Here is a 16,399-nt window from a genome sequence, read left to right as displayed (position 1 = left end):
CCCGCCGGAGGAGGTGAAACCTCTGCTACAGATGTCCAGACACAATTCTTGGTTCGTACGGCTCCATCGCACAAGAATTGCGTTTGGACAATCAGGAGCGGAGATTCCCATCCCAGGCTCGCGGGATCTTCCAGGGGGAATCCGGCTGGAGCCTGGAAAAGAAGGACACACGGGCCCTGAGCCGGCTCCCGCCGCCCCCCGCTCCCGCTTCCCGGCCCCGCCGAGCCGCTGCTCCAGCCCCGACAAGTTTCGAGCGCAGCCGCGGCGTTTCGCATCCCGGGTTCCATTTAATGGCACCGCAGGAGTTTAATTTTATCCACTCATTTCTTACCCCTAAAAAAAAAAAAAAAAAAAAGAAAAAAGAAAAAGAAAAAGAAAAAAAGAAAAAAATTAAAAAGCAGTCCTATAAAAAAAATAAATCAAATAGAATAAAAAAAGAAAAAATCCCCAACATAAAAAAAAAAATTAAAAAAAAAAAAAAAAAAGGAAAGAAAAAAAGAAACAAAAAAGAAAAGAACAAGAAAAAAGATAGAAACGAAAACCGACGATCCATCCCTGCCGGAGCAGCCCCGGTGGAGCGGGGGCTCGGTGCGCCGGGGCTGGCGGCCGTGGCGGGGCTCGGTGCCTCCGGCAGCCGCGGGGCTCCGCGGGGGTGATGCTGCGGGCACAGACCTCGGCCCCGCGCTGCAGCCGCGGCGCTCCTGCCTTGGAGAATCCACCAATTCCAAGCGGATCGACCTCAAAATTCGTGCACTTTGAACAAATCTCCGAAATTTATAAATAACCGCTGAGGGGGAAATATTAATAATAATAATAAAAAAAAATAAAGGAAAAAGATGAAAAATCCAGGCTTCTTCCCCAGCCCCTCCTCACCGACCGGCGCCCACGAAGTTGGGAACAAATCCCCCCTCTCCAGCCGGGGAAAATCCCGGGCCGCTGCCGGCGCTTCCCCCGCCGATGCCGGTGCCGGTGGCCGTGGCCGCTCCGCGGCGGGGCCGGGCAGGTCGCCCCGAGAGAAGGCGGGGGGCTGCGGGCGAGCGGCGGACCCGCGGCTGCCCGAGCCGCCCCCGGCCCCGGCGGCCCACGGGGCTCCGAGTTTCCACGGGGCGCGGAAAGTGCGTCCCGCGGGGGCGGAGCGGGCGGCCCCCGCGGCTCGGCGGGGCACAGCGGCGGGGCTCCCGCGGCACCTGCTGCCGGCCCCGAGCCCGGCCGAGCCGCCGCGGCTCTGCCCCGCTTCCTCCACGCCGTATCCACCCGGGAGGGTCCCAAATCCGCCCGGGAGGGATGCGCACACCGGGGTTCTGCGGGCTGCGCCGGGGCCGGGCAGGGCTTTTAGTTGAACGGCACAACAATAAATGTGTTGCAGAGCCGGCGAGAAAAGAATGGGGATGACCTTCAATTGGTACTGGATTTGAATAACACCACGGGGTGATAAATGCCCATTGTGTTTTAGGAGTAATGAATCTCCACTGTCTCTATAGCACAGAAACAGCAGCTGCAACCTGGAGCCAGCCATCTCTTAAAGACACAGCTCCCAAAGGCCGGCTCCGGCCCGGCCCGCAGCCGCCGCACCGCCGGGCCCGGGGCGCGGGGTGCGCTCTGCCCCGGGGACGGCCGCGCTTGGCCCCACTCGGGGTTGTGGGGATCCCCCCCGAGCCGCCGGGCAGAGCTGGGTCTGGGGTCCTCTCCCACCCACTCGGGCCCCCTTGGAGACCCCCTCCGTTCTGCCGCCGCGGGAGTGACACTGCCCGGGTACGCCGTGGGGTACGGGGTCACCTGCACCCCAACTCGGCCCCCCAGCGGCAGGGAAAGTGCTGGGGATAAATAATGCTCATTGTTTTCCCCTAATGAATATTACCGAGGTGCCAGGCCGGCAGCTGCGGGCTGTGGCCGGAGGAGCGGGGACATCGCCTGCCTCTCCCCGCCCGGGGACCCCCAGCTCCAGCCTGCGGAAGGTCCCCGCAGTCAAAGGGAAGAGCATGGAGGTGACTGGCGCCTTCTCCACCGCTGCCTGCCACCACCCTGGGTGTCCCGGGGGGCCCTGGGCAGTACTGGACAGGAGCCTGGAAGGGTTCACCGTGAAGGTCCCCGCTTGTTCTCGCCTTCCCTCGTGTCCTCGCACAGGGACTGGGCACGCGGGGAGAGGGACTGGTGAGTGCTGGGACAGAAACTCCCGCGGCCCCAGGGATGCTTGGGGCAGCCCAGCCCCATGGAGCTGCAGGGTGAGCCCAGTGTCTGTCCCCAGCCCTCAGCAGTGTCCCCTGCCTTAGGCCTCTCTTCTGGAGCCCAGGGAGTTTCAGAGACTGTCAGGCCCAAACCCTGAGCAGGGACCAACAAGGCAGGGATCTGCGACTGGAGATTGCTCTCCCACAGTCTCATTCCCTCTCTGGGAGGTTTTGCCCACCCTGAAGAGGCGTGAAGGTGTCCCAGGGCTTGGGGACAGCCACATCCTCACAGCCCCTTCCCCATGGGCCAGGGCCAGGGGGATCCCCAGCTCCTGCCACAGCCATGCACCTCCCTCAGAAGGGCTCCTCTGCATCCCAACACATCCCTGCCAGCGCTAGTAGCAATAAACCCACTTCCTACGAGTGTGAAAACCAAAAGAAAGCCAGCATTTAATAAAAAGAAAAAAGAGCAGCAGCAGCTGAAGGCCCCTGAGCTGGGTTGCAGCCATTGCCTGGGACTGGCCACTCTTTGGGAAGTGAGAACCATCAGAGGGAAGCCCCTGTCGCTGCTCCGGGTGTTCTGGCATTGTTTTAGCCCCAGACCTGCCGGCCTTTTAACTTGTTTTAATTCCTAACACCCCCCACTACCACCTTTTTTCTTTTTTTTTTTTTTTTATCTCATTCCTAAATCTCAGCCGAGTTAATGAAGTTATGTGATCCTATAAATGTTAATTGTCTAAACTTCTTCTCTTCTCTCCCCCCTTTTTTTTTTTTTTTTCCTCTTTTTTTTTTTTTATCTCTCTCCTCCTTGCTGCTTTCTGCTCCACTTGTAATAAAGAAAATATCTTGGCTGGTCTTAGCCAGTTGCTTGGCAACCTCAATAGAAAAAAAGAGAACAGAATGTAACCAATCCCGAGACAACCGAAAGATTTTGGTGACATGTGACCTCTCGGAAAAGGGCAGCCTTAAACTGTCCCTTCTGTCCTTTGCTCTGACCATTAGGGTCTCTTGCCCTCCCCCCGCACCCCCCCGGTTCCTTACACCAATAAATATGGATTAGTGAAATACTTTTTCCCACACTGATGAAAAGCCGGGATTGATCTTTCCACCTCCTTTATCTACCAACCTGACAAGTTTCTAAACAAAATTAAGAGGGAAGAGGCGAAAGGAGGCATCCCAGGTTGGGCGGCCGGGGACGGATCCTGCCCCGCCGGGGGATGGGGGGTCCCCGGCGGGGCGCTGGCGCCGGCTGTGCCGGGCAGCTCCGCTCCGCCGCCGCTCTCTGTGCGCTGGGGAGCCCCTCGCGTCTTACCAGCGAGTTAAAAAATAAATCCTAGCTCTTCTAACCCAAAAGAGGAAAAAAAAATAAAGCCCTGCACTCTCTCGATGGGCGCCTGTGTGTCCTGGGGAGACCCGTCCTGCTCCTCACCGCGGAGCCCCAGCGCTCGCGGGCGGTCGGGGAAGTTGTCTGCGAATTTCATCCTGGAAAAAAAAAAAAAAAAAACAACAAACCCACAACATGATGTCATTGGCTTTCTGGTGTATCCCGCCGGCGCCCCTCCACCTGCCGCCGGGCGCTGCTCGGCCCTGAGCCTCAGCACGACCACGAGCCTCGGCACGATGGTCAGGCTGGGCACAGCCCCGAGCCTCGGCACGCTGCTCGGGGATCCGGCTCCTGCCCCAGCCCCGAGCCTCGGCACGCTGCTCGGGGACCCGGCTCCTGCCCCAGCCCCGAGCCTCGGCACGCTGCTCGGGGATCCGGCTCCTGCCCCAGCCCCGAGCCTCGGCACGCTGCTCGGGGATCCGGCTCCTGCCCTCCCGGCAGCCCCCCGCCTTTCCCAGGCTCCCGCTGCGGTGAATGCCTCTTTCACCAGCAGTTCCCCACTTCCCCAAAAAGCATCACCTCGCCAGCTCCCTTCCTCCCACCAGCTGCCAGGAAAAAAAATTAGGGCAAGGACAGGGAACGAGAGCAAAACCAATGAACTTGTTTCCAGCTTTTCCTTCGGATCAGCCGTCCAGCACCGGGAGAAAAACATTTCTCCTGTTAAAAAACTCCCCTCTCCGTGCAGGCTCCGACCCCGTCGCCACTGGGACACTGGCTGGAGACACGGGCTCAGCTCGGCAGCAGAGGACACTGTAAGTTGTCTCCTTAAACAGTTTCCTGGCTTGCTTTTTTTCTTTTCTTTTTTTTTTTTTTTTTTTTTTTTTTTTTTTTTTTTTTTTTGTGGGGCGGTTATGCCACGGTTTAGGGGCTGAGACCCACGGGGATGGAGGAGGAGGGTCGGACAGGGGGCAGCTGCAAATAGGGGGGTTTGTGGGGGGCGCAGGCTGCGAGGCGCGGGCAGGGTGGGCACCGCGGGGTGCCCGTGCCGGCCGTGGCCGGTGGTGCTGGGTGCCGGCAGCCCCGGGGTGCACAAAGCCCCTTTGAGCTCCTCACAGAGGAGCTGCTCATCCCTCGCCGGCCCTCGGAACCGGGAGCGGCCACCGCAGAGGAGAATGGAGCCCCGGACACCCGGGAGGGCTGACGGGGAGGGGAGCACAGGGCTCTGGGTCTGAGCGTCCCCCGGGTCAGGGACAGCTGCCCGTGGGGGGCCTGGTCCCAGTCTGAGCCCTGAGCATGGGCTGGTCCCTGGCCAGCGCCCTGGACCGGGGAATGTGGGGAGCAGGGGTGCCCCAGCCATCCCACGTGGGCATGGAGACTCTTCCTCCCACCATGGGTCATGGTGACATCCACGAAGCCACCAGACTGTGGTGTCCAGGGTGGCGGCGGGAGGGGCTGCGGTTCGGACCGGGCTGAACAGGCAGGTGGGACCAAATGGGACCCGGTGGCACCTGCTGGCACCCGATGGCACCCGGTGGGATCCAATGGGACACAGCGGGACCCGGTGGGCCCTGGCAGCCCTGCTGCCGAGGGCGGCTGGCCAGGCACAATACCACGGCCCCTCTCTTGAGCCGCCGCCGAAGCCCCTTTCCCAGCGTCGAGCGCCTTTGTCTCGCCTTTGTGATGGAAAGAGCCCCCCCTCTTAAATCACTGCCCTGACACCCCCATTGTCTCCTTCCCGGGGAGGTTTGAAACTCCCCCCCCCTCTCGAGGTCAGGAATGTGGCCGGTTTCTATTGGGACGGAGGAGCAGGGCTGGGTGGGGGGCTGCGGGGTCACGCCGGCTCGGCGGGTCAACCCGAAAACAAAACCTTTTGAAATACCTACTCTCCATCACTGCCAACATTGTCCCCTGCCAGCGGGGGCCTGGCACGGCCCCTCGACGCCTCCAGCCCGGCCGCTGCCCACCCCAGCGGTCAGCAGCTGGGGGGGGACAGAAGGGTATTGTGCCGAAGGGGACAGCTTTGTTTTCGGTCACAGCTGCCCCGGGTTGGGACGGGACCGACCGTCAGCCCCACTGCGGGGAGAGGAGGGAGGGGATGGAGGGGACGGGAGTGCACCCGTCATCGCAGGAGGGACCTGGTCCATCGGGTACCCCTCTGTCGCTGTCCCTCTGAGAGGTGGCACTGCGGGGGACAGAGGGCAGCTCCCTGCAGTCTCTGGAGTGAAGCCCCACGGTGTGCAGCCTCTGCGTGCCCACTGACAGCCTAGCGTTGTTTTCCTGCCTCAGTTTCCCCTTGCTGCAGGAGGTGTCCCTCTGCCCCCTGTCAGGTGCTAGGGGTCCCGTTTGACAAGCCAGGGCGCTGCTGGCCCTGATGCCAAAAGGTGTGGTCCAGACTGGGGAGAAAAGGGACCATTCTGAGGCTGAACCAGCTGTGCCACCCAGGAGGGTCAGGATTTGGCCACTGCAGGGCTTGAATGTGGCTCCAAGGGTGGCAGTGCCTTGCAGGTGGAGTGGAACATGGCCCTGGCTTCCTGCTCCCAGCAGGACATGAAGAAGGACCCCCAGGAAACCTTCACACTCCCAGAATTTCACAGCCTACCAGGAAGACCCCAGTTGGTCTCCCAGTGGGTGGAGGTTTGGGGGACGCTGGCAATGTGTCACTGCCCCATTTACAGTGGCACAAATCTCCCTTTCCCCACAGCCAGGATGAGAGTGCTGCTCCCATCAGCCTCCAGCTCCTCTGGCACAACATCTCTTGGGTGGGCCAAAATCCCCCAGGGTGGCCAAAATCCCTCCCAGGATGGTCAAAATCCCTCCAAGATGGCGTAAATTCCCCAGTATTTTTCTGTGTGGGAAGATGTGTAGTTTTGCTCGCTGCAGAAGCAGCCTGCAAGGAGGAAAGCGGAGCAGTGCCCATGGATGTGATGGGTTTAGCAGAAACCTGGAAGGAAAACCCAGCTGAGAGGGGAACGCTGGCCTCCTGAGCTACCCAACAGCTGGGAGGTGCTGAAAACATCTGGAACAGCTGGGATGGTGCAGGATGAGGGGCTTGCATAGCAGAGGGTATGGTGGATTCACAGGCACTCCCTTGGTTCCAGAGTTCCCCCTGGACAGGCACTTGCTGGGGGGGCTGAGAAGCAGGGGGGGAGGGCTCCGTGCCTCAGTTTCCCCAGCAGGAAACTGATGTTTTGAGGCTGGATAAATCAGGGGAGGTCTGGAGAAGGCTGGAGGGGAAACCATCACTTGGGCAGTGAGACACGGTGTGGGAATGGGGACTCTTGGGAGTACCATGGACTTTGGGTAGCTATTTGGGTCCCCAGAATGTTTTTTCTTGTGAAAAAAGATGAATAAAATGTTTTTGTTGACTGAGGGACTTGTACTGGCCTCAGCCATGTACACACACAGAATCTCTGAATTTATAGGTACAGATATATATACACACACACATATCTTTATTTACTTGCCTTTTGCAACCAAGGCTGAGCCTTTTAAAGCAGAAAATAGGACGTTTAAAGAAACTGGAGCTTTTCAAAGGCTTTGCTGAAAATCTTAGAAGATTTCAAGGAAGGGGTGGAGAGGGCTGGGAGGTAACCAAAATCCTCATCCCTGGGTCCAAAAGCAACTTTTTCCTGTAAGAAAAAAGAAAACATACTCCTGGTAAACGTTTCCGCTGGGAGCCCTGGGGATGGGAAGGTGGTTTTCCAGGCAGGATGCTTGCAGGCCTGATGCTGGCTCTGAATTGCAGGTACCACCATGAGTGCAGAGAGACGTGAAGATGTCCTGAGCCCCATGGGGACACCCTGGGCCATGTGGGGACCTGCCACCTGCCTTCCAGTCCTGCCTCTTGGGCACAGGAGGTGTCACAGCCCTGTGTTAGCAGCATGGTGCAGATGGACATGCTGAGCCACAGCACGGAGCTGGGTGAGTTGTCACCTTGAGGACAGCACAGCAGGTGCCCTGACAGGTATCTCCATGCGCCCCTCCTCCCTGAGCTCACCCAGGGTTGTTTTACCATTGCATGCCCAAAACTGCTTGTAAGGTGCCACTTGGCTCTCTGTGGGCTCTGAGGGTCCACTGTGAGCCCGGCAGCAGCCAGGATGTGGGGGGAAGGTGGATTGCAAAAGCAGGGATAATTCTGACCCCAGCTGAGCTTGGGAGGACAGGCACTGGATGCTCTGCCTCTCTACCAGTCCCAGCCTGTGTGCAGCACATTTCCCTGGCCCGTGCCTCAGTTTCCCTATGTCGCAGTAGCAGCCCCCCCCTTTCCTGTGCCTGTTTTGGGGGTGATGGGGCTGTGGGAAGGGCAGTCTCTGCCTCTCTTCCTCTGCTCTGGAACCCACGGCCAGGGAGTGCTGGCGAGGGCAGTACCAGGGCAGTGGGGCCATGGCCGTGCCTGGGTGGCTGAACTGTGTGGGGTGCCAGGGCAAGGGCAGCTGTGACCCTGAGAGACAAAGCAGGGATGGAGGGATGAGGGGTTATCAGGATGAAGAAGAAAAGGGATGCAGGCATGAAAAAGAGCAGGGATGAAAGAATGGAGGGGTGAGGGTCTGGGGGGATTAGGGATATAGGGATGAGGGGATGCAGGGATGAAGTGAGACAGGGAGAGAGGGTTGTGGGGACGTGGGGATCAGAAGCAGTTCGGACCGAGAGCCGGTACGGGCGGTGCGGCGGCGCCGGGAGGTGGCAGCAGCGGCCGAGCGCGGGGCCGCGGTGCGGGGGCGGTGCCGGCGGGGGTGTCCCCGAGGGACGGGGGGGCCGTGGGCTCCGGGCATCCCCGCACCCTGCGGCGCTTGCTCCGCCCGCATCCCCTCCTGCGCTGCGGGGCCGTGCTCGCGGGCTCCGGCGAGGGGAGAGGGGCTGCCCCTCGTTCAGCCTTCCCGGGGAGATGCACATGGGTGGAGTCCCGACACGGACACGGGTGGGTCCGGCTGTGCTGGGCTCTTGGGCGCCTGGCCCCTCCCGCAGTCCTCCACGGCTGGGAATTCTGGGCTGCGCTGGCGCCGAGCCCTTCCCGAAATATTTGTCGGGGCTGTAAACAGTGTTTTTCTCTCCTTGCAGTCACTGCCGGCTCCTGTGAGTCCCCCGCGCTCTCTGTTGCTTCTTTCAGGTGTTCCTGGATCGTTCACTTCCCGACCCCTCTGCTGCACCCTGATGGAGCCCTCCCGGGGGGACACCGGGAGCCAGCGACCGCAGCCGCCTGGGGCACCCCTCACCCTGATGCGGGTGGGCACAGGTTTGGCCATGTGTGGCACCCACCCGACCCTCACCAGGGCTCTGGTGCCGCCACAGGGAGAGGTGTCCGGCATTACGGGTGGGGAGCAGGGGGTTACTGCTCTGCTCTGCAGGACGTGACCACCGCCAGGCCTGCGCCTGCTCTGGGAGCTGACGGCTGTATTTATGGATTGGGTGGAAAACCAGAAGGCTTGGTCAAACGTCCCACGGGCCCCGGGCCTGCCCCTGCCCGCGGCTCGGACACGTCACAGACACGGCTGTGGGCCTGTGATGCTCAGCCACGGAGGGCAGCCTGGGTGGGACACGGCTCAGTGGGGTGGGCTGCCTTGGTGAGGACAATGGCCGTGATCCCACTCAGCCACCACTCGCCATACAAGCCCCCCTCAGCCACAAACCTCTCTGGCTATGATCCCCCTGTCCATGAGCCCCCTTGGCGATGACGCCCCCGCAGCCAGCGCCCTTGGCCATATTCCCCCAAACCACGAGCTGCCCCCCCATCCCATTGCCCACCCAACCACGCCGTGCAGGCTCCGTGGAGACCCAGCCGTGTGCTGGCCAGGGGCAGATGGGGATGCCCTGGAACATCCTCGGGGTGCCCCCCGGTCTCTCGCCCCCCAGCCGCGGGCTGTGCAGGGCTATGCACCGATATCGACTCTATTTAAGGAAACCCGACCCAAGCTGGCCCCCGGGGCTTGTGGCGGCGGCGGGGCCGGGCCGGGGGCGGGGGCGGGGGGTGCGCTGAGCGCGGCGGGTCCCAGCCCGCCCCTTCCCCGCCCGCCGCCTCCGCCATGGGCACCGCGGGGCCGCTCTGCGCCCTCCTCCTGCTGCTGGGCACCGGCACCGGCACCGGCACCGGCACCGGCACCGCAGCGCGGTCAGGCACAGCCCCACCGCGCCTGGTACTCGCCCTCCTGGCCCGGAACGCGCAGCACTCGCTGCCGCACTGCCTGGGAGCCCTGGAGCGCTTGGACTATCCCGCGGGCAGCATCGCCCTGTGGTGAGGGAGCGGGACCCCCGGGGGAGCCGGGACCCCGGGGGGAGCGGGCACCCCGCGGTGCGGAGAGTAGCACAGATCCCAGGGGAGGAGAGGGATGTGGGGAAATGGGCATCTCGGGGGGAACCGGGATGCTGGAGCCACAGGGACCGCGGGGATAACGGGGAGCCCCGGGGGAATGGGGATGGGGAGAAGGAGGGCCCTGGGGAGAAAGGGAGACTGGGGAATGGAGAGCCGAGGATAGCAGGGACAATCCGGGGGGGAACTAGAGAGAGTGGGGGAACTGGGGGCTCTGGGTGATCTTGGAATAACAGGAGCCTGGGTGGACAAAACATATTCGAAGGAATGGGGGCCTGTGGGGGAATGGGGATCCTTAAGGGGCAGGGACATTCGGGAGGAGCAAGGAGCCCGCTGATAGCAACGCCCCCAGCCCCAAAATGTGAGTGGCTCTGCCCCGTGTGTAGGATCCAGCAGGGAACGCGGAGGGGCTCGGGCTGCCCCCCAGCGAAGGGGCAGGACCCCCACTTTGCCCCTGAGGAAGCTGTGGGGCTGATGAGTGAGGGGACCCCCGGGCACAAGGGGATTCTGCATCATCAGGGACAGACGCTGCCTTCTCCCTCCCTGCAGGGCTCACCCTCAGCCCCCCTTTCCCAAAGACTCTCCCAAGCCCCCTTTACCGTGCTGGGGGTTGGCTGTAAGAGGAATCTCCTGTCTCCTCATTGCGCCACTGTCGCCTCTCGCCTGAACTTGTTGGAAACTTTTCTGCAGCTGCTTTTGCGGAGGAGCCGAGGCGGGGGCTGGCGGGGGGATCCTGGCAGGGCTGGGGCGGGGATCAGCTGCCGGCAGGGGAAGGGGGGTCCTCACCTTTACCCCCGGGAGCCCCCGGCCGTAGGACCCTGCAGGGTGTTTCAAGAGCAGCCCGTGGAGCTGGGGGGGGGCACAGATCCTGCCTTGTCCCCTGAATCTGTCAGATCCCCATGACACCAGTGCCTGGGGGATGTTCCGGGGCTCTCTGACAGGTCGAGGGTGCTAAGGGATGTAGGAACTTGGGGATGCAGGAACCCCCAGTGCAAGGTGGGGTCAGCTATGTCTGTGCTGGGCTCTCTGTGAACATTGTTGGGAGGACGGGTGGGAGAGTTGGGAATGGTGATGGTGCCCAGCAAAGGGAATGTTCAGGAAGGGCAATTTTTTTGCTGCCTGTTGAGTCCTTTCCTCTCACTACAGAACAGTGGGAGGCACAGGGGTACTGTGGGGTGCAAGGGCAGGGGAACAAAGCGGCTGTGCTGCAATGCTCATGGTGGGCTGTCACAAGGCTAGGGTGAGCAGAACATGTCCAGGGTTGTGACTGGGCTGCAGGAATGAGGGGTGAGAGCTGTGGAACAGCCTGGCTGGCGGTGGCACCAGGGAAGAAATTACCAGTTGGTGTTCCCCCTCCTGCCTGGGCAGCCTTGGTTCCTTCAAATTGCATGTTATGTTCCCAAGCAAGTCTGTCACTGCTCAGTCTTCTGGCCCCGTGAGCATTTCTAGTGCAGGGTGAGGTCCTGGTTATCCCTTGAGGAGGACCCCCAGAGGCTGATGTCCCCTCATCCCAGGTGTGCAACAGACCACAACTCGGACAACACGACAGCAATGCTGCAGGAGTGGCTGGGGGCGGTGGGGAAGGACTATCACTCGGTGACCTGGAAGGTGCAAGAGGAGCCCAGGTGAGGCTGGCTGAGGGCTGGGTGGCGGCAGGTGTGGGCTGTGAGGGGCTCCTGGAGCAACATCAACTCTCCCTGGCTGGGGACCAGGAGGAGCAAAGCAAATGGGGCTGACTCAGCCTGCCAGCATGAACAGCCTGCACAGTTTGTGCATTCCCAGCAAGTGAGGTTACCCCCTGCCTCCCCCTGCCCAGCTCCTACCCCGATGAGCTTGGTCCCAAGCACTGGAGTGACAAACGCTATGAGAATGTGATGAAGTTGAAGCAGGAAGCTCTCACCTACGCCCGGGAGCAGCAGGCAGACTACATCCTGGTAAGGGGCTTGGGGCACTGGTGGGATGCAGGCTGAGGTGGGCTTCTCCATGTCTCCAGAACCTGTGCTGTCTCTGCAGTTCGTGGACACTGACAGTGTCCTGACCAACAACCAGACCCTCAAGTTTCTCATGGCACAGAACAAGTCAGTGGTGGCCCCCATGCTGGACTCGCAGACCTTCTATTCCAACTTCTGGTGTGGCATCACACCCCAGGTAAGTGCCCAGAAAGCCCTGGAGAACGAGACACGCCCATGGTGGAGGAGCTCTGTGCCATGGAGGTGTTGTGCTGATGTGCTGCAGGGATATTATCGCCGGACAGCTGACTACTTCCCCACCAAGAACCGGCAGCGGGTGGGCTGCTTCCGTGTCCCCATGGTCTATGCCACCTTCCTGATTGACCTGCGGAAGGAGGAGACCTTGCAATTGGCTTTCTACCCACCCCATCCCAACTACACCTGGGCCTTCGATGACATCATTGTCTTTGCCTACTCCTGCCAGGAGGCTGGTGAGGGTGATGGGGGCTTTTGGGGGGTGCAGGGGCTTGGTGGGCTGTGCTGCTCACCTTTGTCACCTGGCAGGTGCGGAGGTCCATGTGTGCAACCAGCACCACTTTGGTTACATCAATGTTCCTGTGAAGGCCCACCAGACACTGGAGGATGATCGTGCCAACTTTGTGCATCTCACACTGGAGGCCATGGGTGAGTGGCCATGGGTGGAGAGGTCCTGGAGGCCTCCAGGTCCTGACAGGGCTCTCAGGCCCAGTCAGGGGAATCTGGGCCCCACTGAAGAGTGTCTCCTCTCTCCACAGTGGATGGTCCCCCCATGCAGCGCTCCAGGCACATTTCTCTCCTGCCCAGGCCACTCACAAAAATGGGCTTTGATGAAGTAAGTGCCCAGTGTAGCTGCTCGTGTCCCCCTGTCCATTCCTCTGGTTGCATCCATCCAGGCCCCTGTCCCCATCCTGCAGTAGCCAGGCAGGCTGTGTGTCCCCCATGACAATGTGCCCCATTGTTGGGGCTCTCCTCTTCCCAGATCTTCCTAATCAACCTGGTGCGGAGGCCAGACCGGCGGCAGCGAATGTTGGCATCCCTGCAGGAGCTGGAGATCGTTCCACGGGTGGTGGATGCTGTGGATGGCAGGTGACCGTGGGGGGACCACTCAGCCAGTCCCATGGTGTCACCTTGGGGAGGGGACAGGGAGTGTCTGGCTGGACACCTTGCTGATGCAGCCCCTTGCCTTGCAGCACCCTCAATAGTAGTGACATCAAGGTGCTGGGTGTGGACCTGCTACCTGGGTACTACGATCCCTTCTCCGGCCGCACACTCACCAAGGGCGAGGTTGGCTGCTTCCTCAGCCACTACAATATCTGGAAGGAGGTATGGGGCCACAGTGGTCATGGGGTCCCTAAGGGCCACCAGCAGTGGGCAGGGACTCTGTGAGCATCACAGACATCTGGAGGACCTGGGGAGGTGTCCTGCACGGTCAGTAGCCCCAGTATGGCCCAGAGTGGTGCTGGGATAGGCTTGCACCCCTGTCCCCTCCCCCAGATTGTGTCCCGGAGGTTGGAGCGGTCAGTGGTCTTCGAGGACGATGTGCGCTTCGAGGCTGCCTTCCCAGCACTGCTGCAGCGGCTGATGGAGGAGCTGGAGCGGGCACAGCAGGACTGGGACCTCATGTAGGTACTGGGGCCAGGGGGATGTGGGATGGGGGTTCCCAAGGCTGGCTCTCATGGCTCTCATGGTTCCCTGTCTACCCCACAGCTACCTGGGGAGGAAACAGGTGAATGATGAGGATGAGGCACCTGTGAAAGGCGTGCGGAATCTGGTGGTGGCTGGGTACTCGTACTGGACTCTGGCCTACGCCATCTCCCACCATGGGGCACAGAAGCTGCTGGCCACCAAACCCCTCTCCAAAATGCTGCCGGTGGACGAGTATCTGCCCATCATGTATGACAAGCACCCCAAGTAAGGAGCAGGTTGTGCAGGAGGGTGCTGACCTGGCCATGCCAGTGTGGGACAATGTGTTTCTTCTCTGCAGTCACCACCTCACCCAGTTCCCCCCCTTGCAGGCATTACTCATGCTGGAGGAAAACATCTGTAGCATGAGCTCATTCTCAGTCGGCTGCTGCCTGGCCACTGGCTGCTGGAAAATGGCCCTCTGCCAGCATGGGGTGGGGGAACAGGAATGGAGCTGGGGCTTGATGTGGGCCCTGCACAGGGTCTTGGCCCCATGGCAAGGGGCAGGGAGCAACCCCCTGTACCTTGGTGCTGGGGGGCTGTGTGGTCCCCTGCCCCTGGTAAGCGGTCTCAGCCCCATATTGGAGCACTTTCATGCCCCTCTCTGGGGTGGGGGTCAGCAGTAAGGCTTTGTCTGGGGATGGGGAGGCAATTTAGGGGGTGAGTGAGCACCAGTGGGTGGGTGTCCTGGGAGAGAAGGGATTGGGAAACCCAGTGAACAGAATGGAGAAACACAGGAATCAGGCATGCAAAAGGTAGGCTGGAGGTGGACAGAGGGACAGATTAGGGCTCTGGATGTGCACCAGGAGCAGCTGGAAGCCCCCTGCTTGCAGGCGTAACAGCACCAGACAGCCCTGTCTCAGGGCCAGCTGGATGCTGTGCCAGAGACCCACTCTGTGCCTAGAGCCAGCCCTAGCTGGTTGGGAGCGACAGGTCCTGTCCTCTCTGTAATCCCTCCACAGTTCCTTCTCAGCCTTCCCCAGCTCCATGCCTGATACCCCACATCCCTATCCCCTATCCCTGCATGGAGCCTTCCCCGGGTGGTTGATCTGGTTTTCCCAGTGCTTTTTCTCCTCTGTGCCATGCTCTGTAAGCCAGTTTCTCCTCTTGGGTCTGCTCCACTTTCCCCAGTGAGGATTACAAGCGGCACTTTTCCCCACGGGACTTGCTGGTATTTTCGGCTCACCCCCTCCTGGTTTATCCCACGCACTATGCTGGGGACAGCAACTGGCTGAGTGACACTGAGACTTCCACTATCTGGGATGATGATGCCAAGAAGACTGACTGGGTTGGCTCGCAGAAGACTCTGAGGGACTCACGGGGCAGTGCTGGCCACCTCCGCTCCACGGCCCGTGACGAGCTCTGATGGTGAGAGCAGGGCACAGGGGACAGAGCAGCTTGGGAGCGTCTCCCTGCAAGTGCCATGTTCAGATGTGTTCCACATGCCTAGCTTGTTTTTGTCATGGGACAGCAGCTCTCCCCATCAGACTCAAAGCAATGGGAAACAGAGACCAGATGTCTCTTCCAAGTGGGGAAAGGGGTGGGGGCACAGATGTCCTGTGTGGGGCTGCACTGGACTGGAGGGGACATGGGGACAGGGCCCTCCATCTCCCTGAGTCCATGCTGCTTCCCGGCCCCTCAGGTGAGGAAGGGAGAATGCTCCTTTGCCTGCTGCAAAGCAGATGGAAATGGAAAGAGCTGGGGCATCTCCCAGGGGAATGTTTCATCCCAGCACTGCTTGCTCCCATCAAAATTTGGTCTCCTTGGGACTGTGCATCTGCCAGGCAGGCAGACGACCCACACTGGCTCAGTGCCACAGCAGCATAGACACAGTTAATGCTGGGTCAGACTTTCCCTGCCTGAGGTTGCTTGTCCTGGCAGCAGAACTGCCCTGGGAGCTGCCAGACTGGGGGAGGCTGGAAAACAGCCCTCCCACTGCCTCGGCTGCAGGCGTGAACACATCGGGGCTGCTCCTGCCGTGACCACTAACGTCTGTGTCCACATCTCCTAGGGATGAGGGATTGTGATTCAGCTGGGAGCACCGTGGGCAAGGGCCTTATACTTCCCACTCCCACTCAAAGATGCAGCTGCCCTGGACCAAGCCCCACAGGATTCTTTGAATCTGCATGTGACAAATCAACCCAAGGCAGGATTTGCCTCAGGAAAGCCTTTCCCTGCCAAGTGGAGAGACCAGAGGAGCACTGTGCTCCATCTCTGCTGAGGACAGATCTCCAGGACAGTCTCAAACAATGCCAACTCTGCTGTCTCCCACCAGCCTGGACTTTGGGGAGTGGACTTTGGGCTGACACCCGTGGTAGCCTCCTGCCACTGACCGGGCTTGTCCCTCATGCCATGCCTGGGTGGAAGCCCAGGGAGGATTAAAGCAGACTGTCTGATCTGATGTGCTGGGTGCTGGCATTGGCCCAGGTTCCCAGGGCATTACCCCACTGGGGTCACCTTGGTGTTGCAGGGGCGAGGGACTGGCAGTTTCCCCAGCTGGGAACTTTGAGGATGAAATCCATAAGGGGGAAAGAGAGGGAAGGAGAGAGGTGGGGTGGGGAGGAAGATTAAAGCTCACTCTTGGGGTCTGGGTGGGAAAGATGGGTGGCATCTTCACAGGGCTCAGCACTCCCCTGGGAATGGAGGTGATGGAGCAGCAGGTGGTGGCCTTGGTAGCAGACACCCACAGTGAGATGTCTGAAACTACCAAATGATTCAAGAAAGCATCATTTGGGGTGGGTTGAACAGCTACAGCAGGGACCTTCTGACGCTCCAGATCACACAGGACCTGAAGCTTGGATCTACTGGATGTACTGGAGAACAGGGAGGAGGAGATGGCCAAGTGCCTGTTCTGCAAGTGCAGAGTCCCAGACAGTATAATATGTGAGGAAGGGATGGTAGGCTGGGGACACTTTTGCTTCCCAGCTTTTCCCCT

General features: G+C 60.5%; 1 protein-coding gene across 5 annotated transcripts; it reads left to right on the top strand.

The window, feature by feature from the left end:
- The first annotated feature begins 3,737 nt into the window (after positions 1 to 3,737).
- On the top strand, positions 3,738 to 15,865 carry CERCAM (cerebral endothelial cell adhesion molecule). Of its 5 annotated transcripts, XM_086857951.1 has the most exons (16): positions 3,738 to 3,893; positions 3,940 to 4,301; positions 7,235 to 7,410; positions 8,597 to 8,722; positions 11,308 to 11,418; positions 11,610 to 11,727; positions 11,807 to 11,941; positions 12,029 to 12,233; positions 12,307 to 12,426; positions 12,537 to 12,613; positions 12,761 to 12,867; positions 12,972 to 13,104; positions 13,276 to 13,403; positions 13,489 to 13,692; positions 14,596 to 14,832; positions 15,476 to 15,865. In XM_086857951.1, the coding sequence occupies exons 5-15, from the start codon at positions 11,345 to 11,347 to the stop codon at positions 14,828 to 14,830; spliced, it is 1,536 nt and encodes a 511-aa protein (XP_086714077.1). In that variant the 5' UTR covers positions 3,738 to 3,893; positions 3,940 to 4,301; positions 7,235 to 7,410; positions 8,597 to 8,722; positions 11,308 to 11,344; the 3' UTR covers positions 14,831 to 14,832; positions 15,476 to 15,865. The 5 variants fall into 5 exon arrangements, with proteins under 5 accessions (XP_086714077.1, XP_086714079.1, XP_086714078.1 ...); XM_086857953.1 differs by lacking the exons at positions 3,738 to 3,893; positions 3,940 to 4,301; positions 7,235 to 7,410 and adding an exon at positions 8,225 to 8,407; XM_086857952.1 differs by lacking the exons at positions 3,738 to 3,893; positions 3,940 to 4,301; positions 7,235 to 7,410 and adding an exon at positions 8,233 to 8,407 and having other exon boundaries at positions 8,597 to 8,712.
- The last annotated feature ends 534 nt before the right edge of the window (positions 15,866 to 16,399 follow it).

Source organism: Cyanistes caeruleus, chromosome 20, assembly GCF_971803275.1.
Source record: "Cyanistes caeruleus chromosome 20, bCyaCae1.hap1.1, whole genome shotgun sequence".
Classification (NCBI taxonomy): Eukaryota; Metazoa; Chordata; class Aves; order Passeriformes; family Paridae; genus Cyanistes; species Cyanistes caeruleus.
This window is presented reverse-complemented; position numbering and strand designations above follow the sequence as displayed.